The sequence below is a fragment of the Lissotriton vulgaris genome, chromosome 7 (assembly GCF_964263255.1).
Source record: "Lissotriton vulgaris chromosome 7, aLisVul1.2, whole genome shotgun sequence".
Lineage (NCBI taxonomy): Eukaryota > Metazoa > Chordata > Amphibia > Caudata > Salamandridae > Lissotriton > Lissotriton vulgaris.
The window spans coordinates 1,201,363,782-1,201,377,956 of record NC_141695.1 but is presented as its reverse complement, the minus strand read 5'-3'; the positions used below and the strand labels follow the sequence as shown (position 1 = coordinate 1,201,377,956).

Below are 14,175 nucleotides of genomic sequence, written 5' to 3'. Positions count from 1 at the left end.
AGAAAAAGCTCTTCAAAACAGTCAATGAATTCCATAACCAAGCCATCCCATCAACACAGAAAAAAACCACTCGCAAGAACTCTGCATACCTTACAGGAACACTTCATTTAAAAGCAACTGACCATTAATCTTATATTCGCTTAAAGGGGACTAACAACAATCAAGGCACCGCCTTCCATTCTAAACGTGGCTAACCAGATCTCAAAACTTCATTTAACTTTTTGACTGAAAAAAGAAACCAAGGATGTAAACAAAGGCATAAACTAACTAATCACTGCTGCATGAGCATCTTCAAACCCCTTCTTCTAATGTCTGCTGGGGCAATACCACGAGACACATCATCAATTACTCAATATCATCTGGTAAATTCCCATGCGAATTCTCAATACAATGCAAAAGAAACAGGGTTTGACATGGCTGCCTCGTCAAACTAAAGGCCAATATCAAGTGGTTTCTTCCTATGCAAACATTTTGGAAAGGCAGATTTCCTACACATCTCAGCCTTAAAACGCAACACTTAAACTACTGTTTGATAGACAGTACAGTTTCAGAGCTGGAAGAATAACAGTCAGCGTTAATTCTCCTCTGGGCAACTTCCGAAATCAACAGACACCACTACTGACACAGCTGACCACATACCACTTTCACAATGACTTTACAACACAGGTATACAGGGCTCTGTCCTGAAAAGGATAAAATCCAACCTAAAGTTGAGAATCCGAATTGCCTCACTAGCTCCCTGTAACACCTCACAATACACCTGGCGTCCCTCGGGGCTGAAAAATGTCACCCCTACTTTTCAATGTCTACCAAGCCCCTCTTCCAGATTTTGTGGTCTCCTTCAACCTCACCCAAATTATTATAAACCTGGAATACTCTTTTCAAGTCATGACCTGCAGACTTAGTGAATGTGTAATGACCATGGAACTTTGGATGCTAAAGAACTATCTCAAACTTAACACATCAAAAAGAAAAATACCTGTGTGTCAGGGAAAACCAGCATTGTGTTTTGTGTCAGGTAAACAGCATTAGTATAGTGCTGTCTGCTGATGCTACGGGGCCGAGGTAAGAAGTATGATATTCCATCTTGGACTAGTCTACACTGATTGCAGCAATGATTTGTGTGTTTGCCTTGAAAAAGCAGATTGGCTAATTTGTCAGAAAAAACGTGTGTCAGCTATGAATGTCCACAAAAAACGATTTCACCATTGCTTGGAGTTAAAGCACATGTTCTGTATTTGGGGAAGTTGGCACTGCTAGTGCTCGTGCTGTGCATGTTATGTGTCTGAGGGGAGTGTTCACTGCCTGTGCTGTACATGTTCTGTGTCTGGGGAAGTTGGCACTGCTGGTGCTCGTGCTTTACATGTTCTGTGTCTGGGGGAAGTGTGCATTCCCGGTGCCCATGCTGTACATGTTCTATGTCTGGGGGAAGTCCGCACTGCACAATTGAAAAGTGATTTGACTCGGTGGAGCCTTTTCCTACACTGCTCCGAAAACCTGGAACGACCTGCCACTACACATTCTGCAAGAAGCTGAAGACCTGTTTTTTTTTTCAGTAGGCCCTAGGTTTGATTAAGCTCACACTTGCTCAGCGCCAGGATACCCTCCTGGGTGATAGTGCATTATGCAAATCTGCATAACATAACGTAACATAGCAACAAGAGCTGCAATGCTACAACACAATGCTACACAGTACAATAGGGGGGACTGGGTAAAAGGACAGTGCTTAATTTGCACCAGTGGTTTCCGATACTTAGCAGTGGTACTTAATTGTCAATACCTGCACTTGTGACCGTCTGCCACAAGGTGGTGCTGTCTGGCTAATTTAGAGATGACCACAACAACAATTAACTATTAACTCATGTACATTAAAAATTACTATTACCTGCCCCCCAGCCATTATCGCTTTGGGAGCCTGAAATAGTTTGAATTGTCACACTTGTAGGAATGTGATGGTTAGTAGTTGTGTTGTTACTATCATTGGCAACATGGCAGGGGCAATGTTTGGTGCAAGCTGCAGTGCCCTCCAGACGAGAGCCCTGGCACTTATGTTGTTTACAAATTAAGCATTGTAAAAGATGATCTCTGGAGAACGGTGGGTGGAGAGGGGTGAGAATGGGAAGAGAGAGGAGAGACGGAGTAGTAGAAACAAATGTAGAGACAGTCAGAGAAAGAAAGGCAAGGGGCGAGAAGAAGCACTGGTTGCAGGGAGGTGACAGAGGGAGAAAAAGGACAGAGGGGAGAAAAAATTGGGAAAGCCGGGTCAAATGCAGATGGAGAGAGGAGAGACATGGGCGAAGGGAGCGACAAGAATGAAAATTAGGGGAGCAGCATATCTCAAGGTCCATTAGTATAGGGGGTTGGGGTTCGAAGGGTATGGGACAAAACTAATCGTGCCAGCATAAAGGTGCGAGACTTGTTAAACATCAATGGGCCGTTGAGACTAGCCTGGAGTGAGACTGTGCTTCACTGTATAGAGCCATATTCCATTGTGTGAGATAATAATAAAGATTATTATGTCCCTTGTTATTGGTCAATAATGCGTCTGTGCTCTACTGCGAGACTCGCTCCCAACAAGTGAGACTGGTCTCCTCGGTGAGAGAATAGAGTAAGCTTGGCATGACAATTTTTTTGGTACGGGACTTCACTCTGAGGTGTGAGGCGTATTAAACTCTTTGAAGCGACCGAGGCTCATGAGAAGTGGGACTGTTCTAAAAAGTGCGTTGCTGTCACCCTACGAATGAGAGCTGAGGTACTCAGCGGAGAGACTGGCAGTCAGTGAAAGCAGGAGAGAGTGAGGAGGCACCGCCTCCCGCTGAGTCTCCTAGAGGGTAGAACGAGGAGGGAGAGAGGAGCAGGCAGGGGAGGGGGAGGGGAGGTACACCCCGAGCCCCAGGCAGACCCTCCTACAGAGAGTATAAGCACAGCCGGTCTGAGGAGGGTACAGAGAGGAAGCACACGACACACGGGCTTCCAGACAAGAGCACTGCACAGGGCTCCTGCAGACACTACAGACAAAGGAGCAGTGGGCACTACACCACTGGACACCAGAACAGACTGCGTTTACAAGAGGTACCGTGACACTGAAGCACGGAGAACCTGAGGAGACAACAGAGGCACTACTGACGCTCACGAGCCACCAGAAGCCACAGGACTTTTTCTCGGAGCACGAAAGAACAGAGCCTACGAGAACAGGATGGCATCAAACTCCAAAGGCTGTTTCTACAAATGAGAGCGGAGGACCTGCGCTATCGTTTGAAGTCGCGTACACTACTGACTGGAAAGCCTCCGCGCGAGTGAGCGTTTTATTACCTCGAGGAGGTGTGCGCACTGGGCGAGACTGCAGAGAGCGTGCTAACCCTCCGGACTGACAGGAGTCTATCGAAGTTGGCCCGGGGCGCAAAGCAAGCTGCACCTCCAGGCGCGCGGTAGGCAGGACGGGCGCTCGAGGGCCCGGACGCTCCGCGCGATGCTGCTGCAGCTGCTGCTGCGTCTGGGCCGCTGCTGGCTTCCCCCGCCGGCCCGCCCCCGGCTCGGCTGCCTGCTGCTGCTCCTGGTGGCACACCTGCGGCCGCCGGCAGCCTCCGCTCTTCAAAGACCAGGTGAGTCCTCTCATCTCCAGCCTCCCTCACTCACCTCAGCCGCCTCTGCAGCCTTTGAACTGCGCGGGGGGAGGGAGGGCGGGGGCGCGAGGCCGGGCGTCTGGGAGAGGGAAGGGGTAGAGAGATGCCACTCCAGCTGCTGATATCGTCAACACGCGCTGGCTTCAGCATCTCTTCAGTGCCACCACCTCTGCTTCCAGGGGCGCAGCTTCAGATGTGTGCCCCCCCTATCATACATGTAATATTTAGCGAATAGTTTGGGTACAGGAGCTTTCATCAGGTATGGCATGGTGTGCGTGACCGCGTCGCATTTTACCTGGGGTTTTTATATACTCGCGCAGACAAAAACACACACACACATTTCTGTTTTGAAGGTCTTAAACCATGAGTATTTTACAAAATACTGTGTTTTAAGTACTATCACAATCCGCATTCCTTTCATTTTGCCCTTAAGTCCCCTCATGCCGTGCTTCTCCTAAAGTTAACATGATATGCTGGTGTGATTGACAGAAAATACGAAGCTCACCCCCCCCCCCCCCCCCCCCCCCACACCACAGTCATACTGACCAAGCTACGGCCCTGTCTGCTTCTACCACACACTATCCATATCTGCTTGCCTTATGGACTACAGTGTGTCTGTCATTGCTCGATCTGTCCCACCGCGCTTACCTGCACCGACTGCTGCTTCATTTGCCACATAGGGTCACCAAGCACTTCTGGGAATCCCCTGATTACAGCACGCCTTGAACAAGCTTATTTCTTTTCTGTTAGGAAGCAGGGCAATCCAGTCCCACTTTTCATCTATGGTACCCTCAAGGATGGTCCAAGGGAAGCTTTCATGTCTTCCCTGCTTTTTCACTCCTACATGCACTTTTGCAGGCAGACCGGTCGAACTTCACAGGTGAACAGACCCGAGAGAGGGGCGAACTGTCTGATACGCCAAGGGTATCCTTTATATCATTGGAGCTCACCCTGTACGAAAGTCAATGGCTGGTTGACTTGCACCATGTATGTATGTATGTATATATTATTACTGCAGTGTGAACATAGCCAAAAGGCATCAGATCGCTGTACATGGTCAAAGATAAGCTTAAAGTCAGTGAGTAATTGGAGAGGAAACTAAGCTGTAAACGATTAATGCAATGTGAAGCAGTATTATTTAAAGATGTGACTTTTCAACTCTATTAACTAAGCACAATGAATTGAGGCAGCGTGGGGAGGTTGCTCCAAATTCTTGGTGCGTAGATAGAAAAGACCTATAATCTAGGCCACCAATGTGTCTCAAAATTGATGCCTCCTAGTCTGTCCCATAATCTTTGGACTCTCAGCTTGTTCTAGAAAAAGTGACAACATGTGTGGCCACTGCCTGCCTGGGATATGTGCATACCATAAATTGTGCCATGACCTGTGTACTGCCCCCTAAAGCAGAATCAGTCCCTCCTAACCTTTTACCGAATGTGTGGCCACAGAGTTCTGAGATAATATGGACCTGGGTTGGGGACTGTGATTTCGTAATTGGTTTCTTAATCAGTGTACTCTGTGTGATCAGATTTCTCCAAGAATTTCTGACCTTTGATCTATTTTAGAATATATGTAAGTCTGAACGGTACCATAACGTGTGGTCCTCTGACCTGTCACACAATCTGTGGTCTCTAAAGAATATATGTAACTGCTACCCTTTACAAAACCTGTGGGCCTCTCCATGTGCCTCAGTAATTTTACTAAAGATCAGGCATTGCTCCCAACCTAAGGATCTGTTTCTGATGATCAGCAGAAGAGATAAATGGGCTATCTAACCTTAGTCCTGAGTTCACTGCTCAGGCAGCATTTGGAATTTCAGAGATTCTCCCTGAGCTCGTTTCTAAGTTTATCTCCCAATTCCTACACTATTTATTTTACTTATATTTATTTACTTTTTTAATTTGTATAGCACTGGATCCTGACAAGAAGCCACTTCGTAGTGCCAGACCATTTAAAAGAATGGCCTCTCAGCTTTGTCCAGAGTAGGCTGTATTCAAGGCTTTGTCTTGCAAGCATTTGTTAGAGCTCTTTACCAGACTGTAGAACTTTCTAGATCACATGTCCTTGCTTTTAAATATCACAGGACGTTTCATAGAAAAATAGATGCTTAGCTTGTTTAGTAGCGGTCTGGTCAACAGTTAAACACATCCGAGTTGCGGACTAGATGTCTCTTAGTGCGTTGAGGCTTCCTCTGTGACGTACATGCACTACAGCTACCAACCCATTAGCAATAATACCACCTCAAAACACCACCTCAAAAATCAACAACATACCACTAGAATCAAAACCAACACCGCCAATAACACCAGCACTGCCGTGGAAAAATAAAGCCAATATCAGCAAAACGTAATTAAAATCTTTACAAATGCATTCACTGTAAGCACCCCACCTTCACAATCAACTACAGACCAGCAAAACATCTTCTACAGTATCAACAGCATAGGCATCAGTAGCTCCATCACGAAATTCACCTAAACACCACTCCTGTAAAACCAGAGTTCTACAGGTCATAAATCTGGTTACGTTGGAATCCTAAAAATAAGGACCTGATATCACAGCTAATACACACCAACAGCATTATTAAGGCTTCCAGTTTTCTGGTTTTACTGAGTTTTTATCGATAAATACAGACAAAAACAGTCTATTTCCTGTCGTTTTTTATTTTTAAAAGCTGAAAAATACAGAAAATTGTGCTTCTTGTAAGTTACTCTCCTTATTGTACTTCGTGAATTCCAGACCAACTGCTAAGCAAATAGACAAAATGGGGATTTAAAAACAGGATTAGATACCCTTACCTTCAGGTATATGTTAACATATATTTGTACCTAATGTTAATATTTACCTGGCGGTGTAGTGTTTTGTTATATTTGGATGCTTCATTTGCTAAAACGCAAATGGTATCAAAGTATGAGTGTATCTTTAGCAGTTAAATAAATGTAGAAGTATACCATTTACCAACTCCATTTAGTCTCAAAACATAAAATAAATTTGGATAAATACCAATAAAATGGCCAAAAAATAAATATTGATAAATACAGATGGAAATGTTAAAAAAAAATACCATAAAACAGGGAGCCCTAAGCATAATACATGCTATATGAGTACATTTAACATAACTTGACATAACATAACATAGCCAACACACTCATTCTTTGGAATAGACAAATCACAAACAAAGCCAGCAACAACACCGCCACCAAAACTAGCACAAGTACTGAAGCCACTATGAAGTACATCACCATTTCGAACAACACCAACAGAAAATCTAGCAGCATCCAAACAATAATCATTAGCATCAGTAAAACACTGCAAAACCACCCATACCACGGTCAACACCAAAAGCACTAATGATGCTGAAATAACATCACCAAAATCCGCATCTCCACCAATACCAGCACCACCACCACCACCACACCACAAACACAAATCACTCCAACAACACCACCAACATTATTAGCAACACCAATATCCTTAACACCAACAATTTCAGCAAGACCATTACCACCAATACCACTATCATCACCACCAACATCAGCTTCACTTACAGCATCCCTATCAACACCATCAGCACCAACAATGCCAACATCACATCATCCGAAAACACCACCACTAAGAATTTCACTAACCCCACACTCATAGCCATGCAACACCTGTTTCAACAGCATCAGCAATAACTACACAAAAATGTCAATGCCAGCAACACTGCCAGCAGCAGCACTAATACCCACCTCAACCACTAACTATACCATCTCCATTAGCAATGCCAACACAAACAAAACTCCAGAAACTCTGACACCACCAGCACTGACTTCAGCAACGCCAAAATAACTACTATCAATCACAGTACAACTAAAAATAACACCAAACAATGTAACTAGTGCACCACCAACATCACTGCCAGCTTCATCAATGCCCACCATCAATGGCAATGTCAACTTCCCCACCAACACCACACATCACTACAAACAGCACAAGTAACTCCCCATCCAGTGTCAACAGTGTAAACAGCAACATTGCAGACAACAAGGACTATACAAGTTCAATACCAGAACTAACACCATTGGCAACAGTAACTCCAACAGTGACAAAACACCAAGAAAAACACTACCACTCACACCACCAAAGCCACAACCAAAAAACTAACAACACAAAAACACCACCAAAACAAAACTACAAGCTATGCTAAGTGTACCAGTAACACCACCTCTAGCAGCAGCAGTAGCACCAACAACAAAACCAAATTTGCCGCCAGGAATACTGCCCCAACACTACCAATAGAACTAGCAAAACCCTCATTACCAGCAACATCACCATCAAAATCACATACAGTCTAACAGTGGTTCCCAAACTGGGGTCCGTGGACCCACAGGGGTCCGTGACACATTCCCAGGGGGTCCGCAGGCAGCAGTTTTAAAAGCACTGCAAAGTTCCTTGTATAATCAGCAGTTTTTGGGCAGCAATACAAGTGTCAAGATAACTGTTGATTAATGTACCTGCTGGAGAAAGATGGGGGGTTTGTCCAGTGGAAACTCTGACTTATCTAAGGAAGCGCAGATGGTTAATATGCCTGCTGCGAAGAATGTCTACCATACATTTTTTTTAAAACAGTATTTTGTATTGTGCATAGCGTAGTGGGTTCCTGCTTTTACCACAGATTATTTTGTTATTGTGCAGTTCACAAGTTCCAATCATAATCTAGCATTGTGAGCTATGAACTGCCACCAAAGAGTTGCATGCAAACTGCATGGTGCAAGTTAGTAAGTTATGCTTTGTCCCAGTTTTTCATTATCCCTATGCTCTTAAAAAGGTTTGTTAGGGTAGAAATAAATCCTTATGATTAAAGTCAACGCTAACCCCTGTGTTATGTTCTGAATCCTGAGTTTGTGCTTCTCCAGGCCAAGTACTCTTAAAAAATGCCTCCCAGTCTGCATGACATTCGAATCATACATCTTGTAGTCCCCTTTGCCTTGTGTAACATTTTCTATTCACTGATCTACACGTTTATGATTCATTGTCTCTGTATGTGTGTGATGTAAAGTGCTCTGACACCCTACAGTGGTATGAGAGGTGCAATAAAATAAATTAAATACAAGAGGCAGTGGGGCTATGGAGAGATGAGAGGGGCTGTTGGAGGGTAGTAGTGAGGGAATCATTGAAGATTACCAATCACTGAAGATTGACAAAAGATTGTTGTATCCTGATGCATGGTAAGGTCATTATTTACTATGCTTTAAAAGCTAATAAAATTCACTAAATGTCAAATGTGTTGTAAAATACACCATTTCCCCCCATATTTTCCAGGGGGGAGAGCCCCCTAAAGCCCCCTTTGTAGTGGTCAGGTTCACTCGCTATACTTGGTGTGCACTGTACAGGGACTAGTCTGACAACATTTGCCAAAGCAACTTTAGGTTTCCAGTCTAGCCTTGGTCAGAGCGGGAGTAGCAAAATAAAACCAAACAATGAAAAGTTAGTCGCGAGATGCAGCACCAACTTTCTCATTAAGATTTTTCAATATTTGCAAAGATTTTTAATATAAAAATACAAATTTCTTTAGTAAATCAAGTTTAGTCTTTGTTTGATGTGCACACATGTGTGTTTATTTTTTTCGAATTACAGTTTTAACGTTTGACATTTAGATCATACAAATTGCTTGGGGGTCCCCCGCTTCCAGTAGTGACTCAATGGGGGTCCTCACCAGTGAAAGGTTGGGAACTACTCCCATATTACTGTACTTCCACCACGATTTTCAGCTACCAGCAGCAACCAACATTTGTGTCGCCAACACAAACAGTACATTCAGTATTATCACCACCAAAATCACAAACACCCAAAACACCAACAGTATCTCCCACATTCTACAATAATTTAATTACCAAAAACATCTTCAATAGCAACAATCACATCACCAACACAAATAGTACAAATATCAACACTAGCACCATAAACACAACCATAGTAGCATCCTACCCAAGAACAACTTCAGCAAAACTATCACCTCTACCAATGTTACAAACACCACAAACAACAAGTGTCTAAAACAACATACCTAGATCTCCATTAACGCTACCAGCTCTAATGACCGTGCCAACAACACTCACACCCCCATGGCAAAGGCCATCAATACTTTCACTAAAACCTACAGGAATGTCAACACTGCCACAACACTATCATCAGGACAACAAGTTCCAGCACTATAACTGAAATCACCACCAATATTACAGCCAATACCAACACTTCTACCACCTGTAACACCACCAGCCACCCCAGCAATAACAACAGCACTAACTTCACTTGTAATACAAACATCACATGGACTGACCAATAACATCACCACCAATGTCGCAAACAAACAAAATCACCACCAGTCTTGCCAACACCATCACTACAAACACTACTTTTGCCTACATCACTACAAGAAATATATTAATGAACAATGCATTAAAAAACATCATAGATACATTTACCAACCCCAACATCATTTCTACCACCACCAATACCACCACAGATGGCAATACTGCCATCCACAACACTGCAGCCATTACCAACAAACCTCTATCAAATCCACAAACAGCATTGGCCGTGCAACCAATACCCCTAGCAAAACAGCCCAAAATAGCTAAAATGCTAATAATACTTAAGTCATAAGCACCAGCAAAGCCATCCCTGTATCACCATCGCAGCCAACAACCTCAACAACACAAACGCCAGTATTTCCAATTGCACCATTTACTACCTCTATACATTTACTGCAGAAGCAATATTACCAAGATTATCACCAACCAAGTCCAACACCACCAATACAATTAGAGTCAGCATTAATTACTACCACCTGAACAACCAATGCCACTACATTTACTATGAGCATTTGGCATGACCTCCTCATCCAGTGCCCACACAATTTCCAATAAGAATCATTTTATTTTACTTATTTATTGCCTAGATACCACTGTTTTTTAAAGCGGCCTCTTCAAGTGTTGATAAGCGTGGATGGTGTAGCTCTTGCAGAGATTATTTCTGTCAATTCAGCTAGATGATATAGGAGTGTAAACCTGCAAAACACTGACTAGTTGATTCTCAGCAATGGGGTAAGAGTGTTTTCTTTTTTCTAATCTATAGTTACGTTCCCCCTTTCTAACGTGTTGTCAAACATCAGACGCCACCACAGTGCTAAGGCAGATCAAGGATACATTACATACAGCATTCAAAGCGAATGATGCCTACCTTAGTTCCCCTTGCAGTTGATCAGTGTGTGCTCCCCTACCTACTTCCACAATCTTGTTCAGGGGGTAGTGCATCGGGGGCGGGGGGCAATAATTCCAGAGCGTTACCGCCCAGCCCTGTAAATCATCTAGCTATGTGATAAGAGTTGATTGGTCTTTCAAGTTTTGGACAGATGCCTGGCCAAGTGTGTTGTAGACCTGTTAATAGCTTTGCCTAAAAAAAACTATCTTCAGACTTTTATGGATAAGAGGTAGGTTTACATGGATCTCAGTGATGTCTCAGTAGCATCCCAGAGTTGTGGAACCTGTGCCCTGACACATCTGTCACAATGTTTGCCTTGTCGAAAATTACGTTTTCTATCTATTTCTGTCTGCAGTATGTGGACATCTTCCCTGAATCTGGGGTGATGGTGAAACATGGCTTTATATTATGGAGCTACCAATTCAAATGTTCCATATTATTTTAGCCCTTTGTGCATTACTACTTCAATATCAGACTGAGACTATTTGAGGAAAAGCCTTTGACACCAACTTCATGCAAACAAGGCCTCAACAATCTAGGCATGTGCTGAAATGTATACATACATTTGTACACATGTGTATGTCGTAGGCGGACTGTGCAGTATGGCATACTTAAAACCTTGGAGCATTGGCAATAGAAAAGGATCAGCATTTACCTGAAACTTAAATATACATTCAGGGAAATGTGGAGTATGGGGTATGACAGGCCCTGTATTGTATCCTTATTGAAAATCGAAATATTACTGTGTCATTCAAAACACGTGGTGGACATAAACTGTGTAGGGTGTCTCTTACATGGGATTTGCCAAATTTTTCAAATTGGAAACAATCACATTATGAGATGAGACCTCAGCCCTCATCTTACTTGATCTATCGGTCGCCTTCAACACCGTCGCATACCGCACTCTAATCAAAAGACTCAATGACGCCGGCATCCCTGAAAAGGCACTGAACTGGATCCACTCCTTCCTGACCCACTGGATTCAGTGAGTTTGGCTAACCCCGTTCTTCTCAGAACATGCAGAGATCAGCTGCGGGTCGCCAGGGCACCTCCGTGAGTCCCACCCTCTTCAACATCTACATGCCTCCCCTTGCAGCGATCGTCAGAAGCCACTGACTCAACATCGTCTCCTATGCCAACGACACCCAGCTGATCCTATCCCTCACCAACAAACCCACAACCGCCAGAACCATCTTCCACAGCAGAATGAAGGTGTTTGCCACCTGGGCGAAAGGCAGCTGCCTCAAGCTCAACTCGGTCTAGACTGAAGTACTCGTCCTGGGACCCTCCCCTTCTGTCTTGGGCGAGTCTTGGTGGCCAGCCACTCTGGGACCCCCTCCCACCCCCACAGACAACGCTCGCAACCTCGGCATGATACTTGACAATTCTCTCAAAATGAACCGCCAAATCAATGCAGGTTCCGCAGCCTGCTTCCACATGCTCTGCTTACCTCGAGATACATTCAAATTGATCTCCAAAGGATCCAGAGAGACGATTATTCTTGCACTCATCACCAGCAGACTCTACTATGGCAACACACTCTAATCCGGCATCACCGAAGAAACAGCTCAAGAAGCTACAGAATGTCCAAGACGCCGCAGCCAGACTGGTCCTTGACATCCCCAGCTACAGCCACTTCATGCAACACCCCTGACAACTCCACTGGCTTCCAGTCAACAAGAGAATCATCCTTAAGCTCCTCCCACATGCCTACAAAGCTCTCAAGGACGAAGGACCAGCATACCGGAACCACCGCCTCGCATTCCACATACCCACTGGACAACTCCGTTCCACTGAACTCACCCTAACCGCCATCCACAGGATCCATAAAATCAGAACTGGTGCAAGTTCATTCTCTTTCTTCACAGCCAAGACCTGGAACATCCTGCCCCTCCACCTCAGACAATCCGTATCGCTGACCCAATTCAAGAAGGACCTCAAGACCTGGATCTTCGAATGATCCTACTCCCAGAGGGACCAGCAGCCCCACACCCCCTCCCATCACCATGTGCCACTCATGGGTGAGTAGCCATGCTTTACAAGCCCCTGATTGATTGGGGGAAAGTACGCAAGGTAGACAGCTCAAAAAGACTCACCCGTGAAAGTGTTTAAAGGCAAACAAAAAAATAGGGTCCGATGTAGGTATCGAAATACCGGTCGGAAACGGCCGAAAATACCGATTTTCGTCCGTTTCCGACCGGTATTTGGATATTGATATGTAGGGGCATTTCAAAATACAGAATCGGTAATTTTACCGATTCTGTAAAATACCGAATCGGTAAAAATACCGAATCTGTATTTTGGAATGTAGGTAGCACTGAAATCAGTGCTACAGGGGTGTAAGAATTCATAATTTACCACCAACTAGAAGTTGGTGGTAAATAATGAAAACCCTCTAAAAAGCATTTTTTTTGCTTTTTAAACGGTGCCATGTTGCAGACATACATGTCCTTAGGGCATGTATGTCTGCAACATGTGCACCTATACATAATTGAGGGGTGCAACAGGGCATCAAAGTGACACCCTGCCACCCTTCAATGTTTCCTTAAATTACCGAATCAGTAAATACCGATTCAGTAATTGGCATTCATTCCTATGGGCCTCCAGGCCCATAGGAATGAATGGCAATTACCGAATCGGTATTTACCGATTCAGTAATTACCGAATCATTCCGATTCGGTAAATATACCTACATCCCGATTGCCAGTTCTTAAATACCGAATCGGTATGATTCGGTATTTAAGAATCGGTAATCTGGGATTACCTACATCGGGCCCATAGTGCCTACAAAAAGGAGTGGTGAAAGCATACAAGTAATGCGTCCATACTCCAGGCATAGGACAAAACATGAAGAGAAAGGAAACCAACTGCAGCTGATTGCTAAGATGCAAAAACCACAGTTGATGGACAGAATGCAGAACAATGTCATACATTCACCCCAGTACAGAGATCTGGGCCTAAATCCATCGTTTTTTTGCACTCCACACCACCCCAGTTCAGACATGGCCATATGCAAATCAGCCTTGACCCTGTGCCTCATGGGAACAGACCAGCCCGAACTGACAAGCCATGTCTTTCCTGGACCGGAATCAAGCATCCTAGGACCGGTTTCTGGCTATTAGCCGTCTTCAGCCAGGATAGCTTGACTCCAGTGGTGTGGAGAGCATGGGACTCACGTCTGAGCATACCCATCCCACTCGGGGTGACAAATACAAAAACCACAGTTGATGGACAGAATGCAGAACAATGTCATACATTCACCCCAGTACAGAGATCTGGGCCTAAATCCATCGTTTTTTTGCACTCCACA

At 44.3% G+C, this 14,175-nt stretch overlaps 1 protein-coding gene across 1 annotated transcript in view; it reads left to right on the top strand.

The window, feature by feature from the left end:
• Positions 1-3,453: 3,453 nt before the first annotated feature.
• KREMEN2 (kringle containing transmembrane protein 2) overlaps positions 3,454-14,175 on the top strand; it is a 109,187-nt gene continuing 98,465 nt past the window's right edge. Inside the window, exon 1 of the mRNA XM_086931708.1 lies at positions 3,454-3,602. Within this exon, the coding sequence (XP_086787834.1) occupies positions 3,470-3,602 (133 nt within the window). The 5' untranslated portion in view covers positions 3,454-3,469. The remainder of the gene's footprint in view (positions 3,603-14,175) is intronic.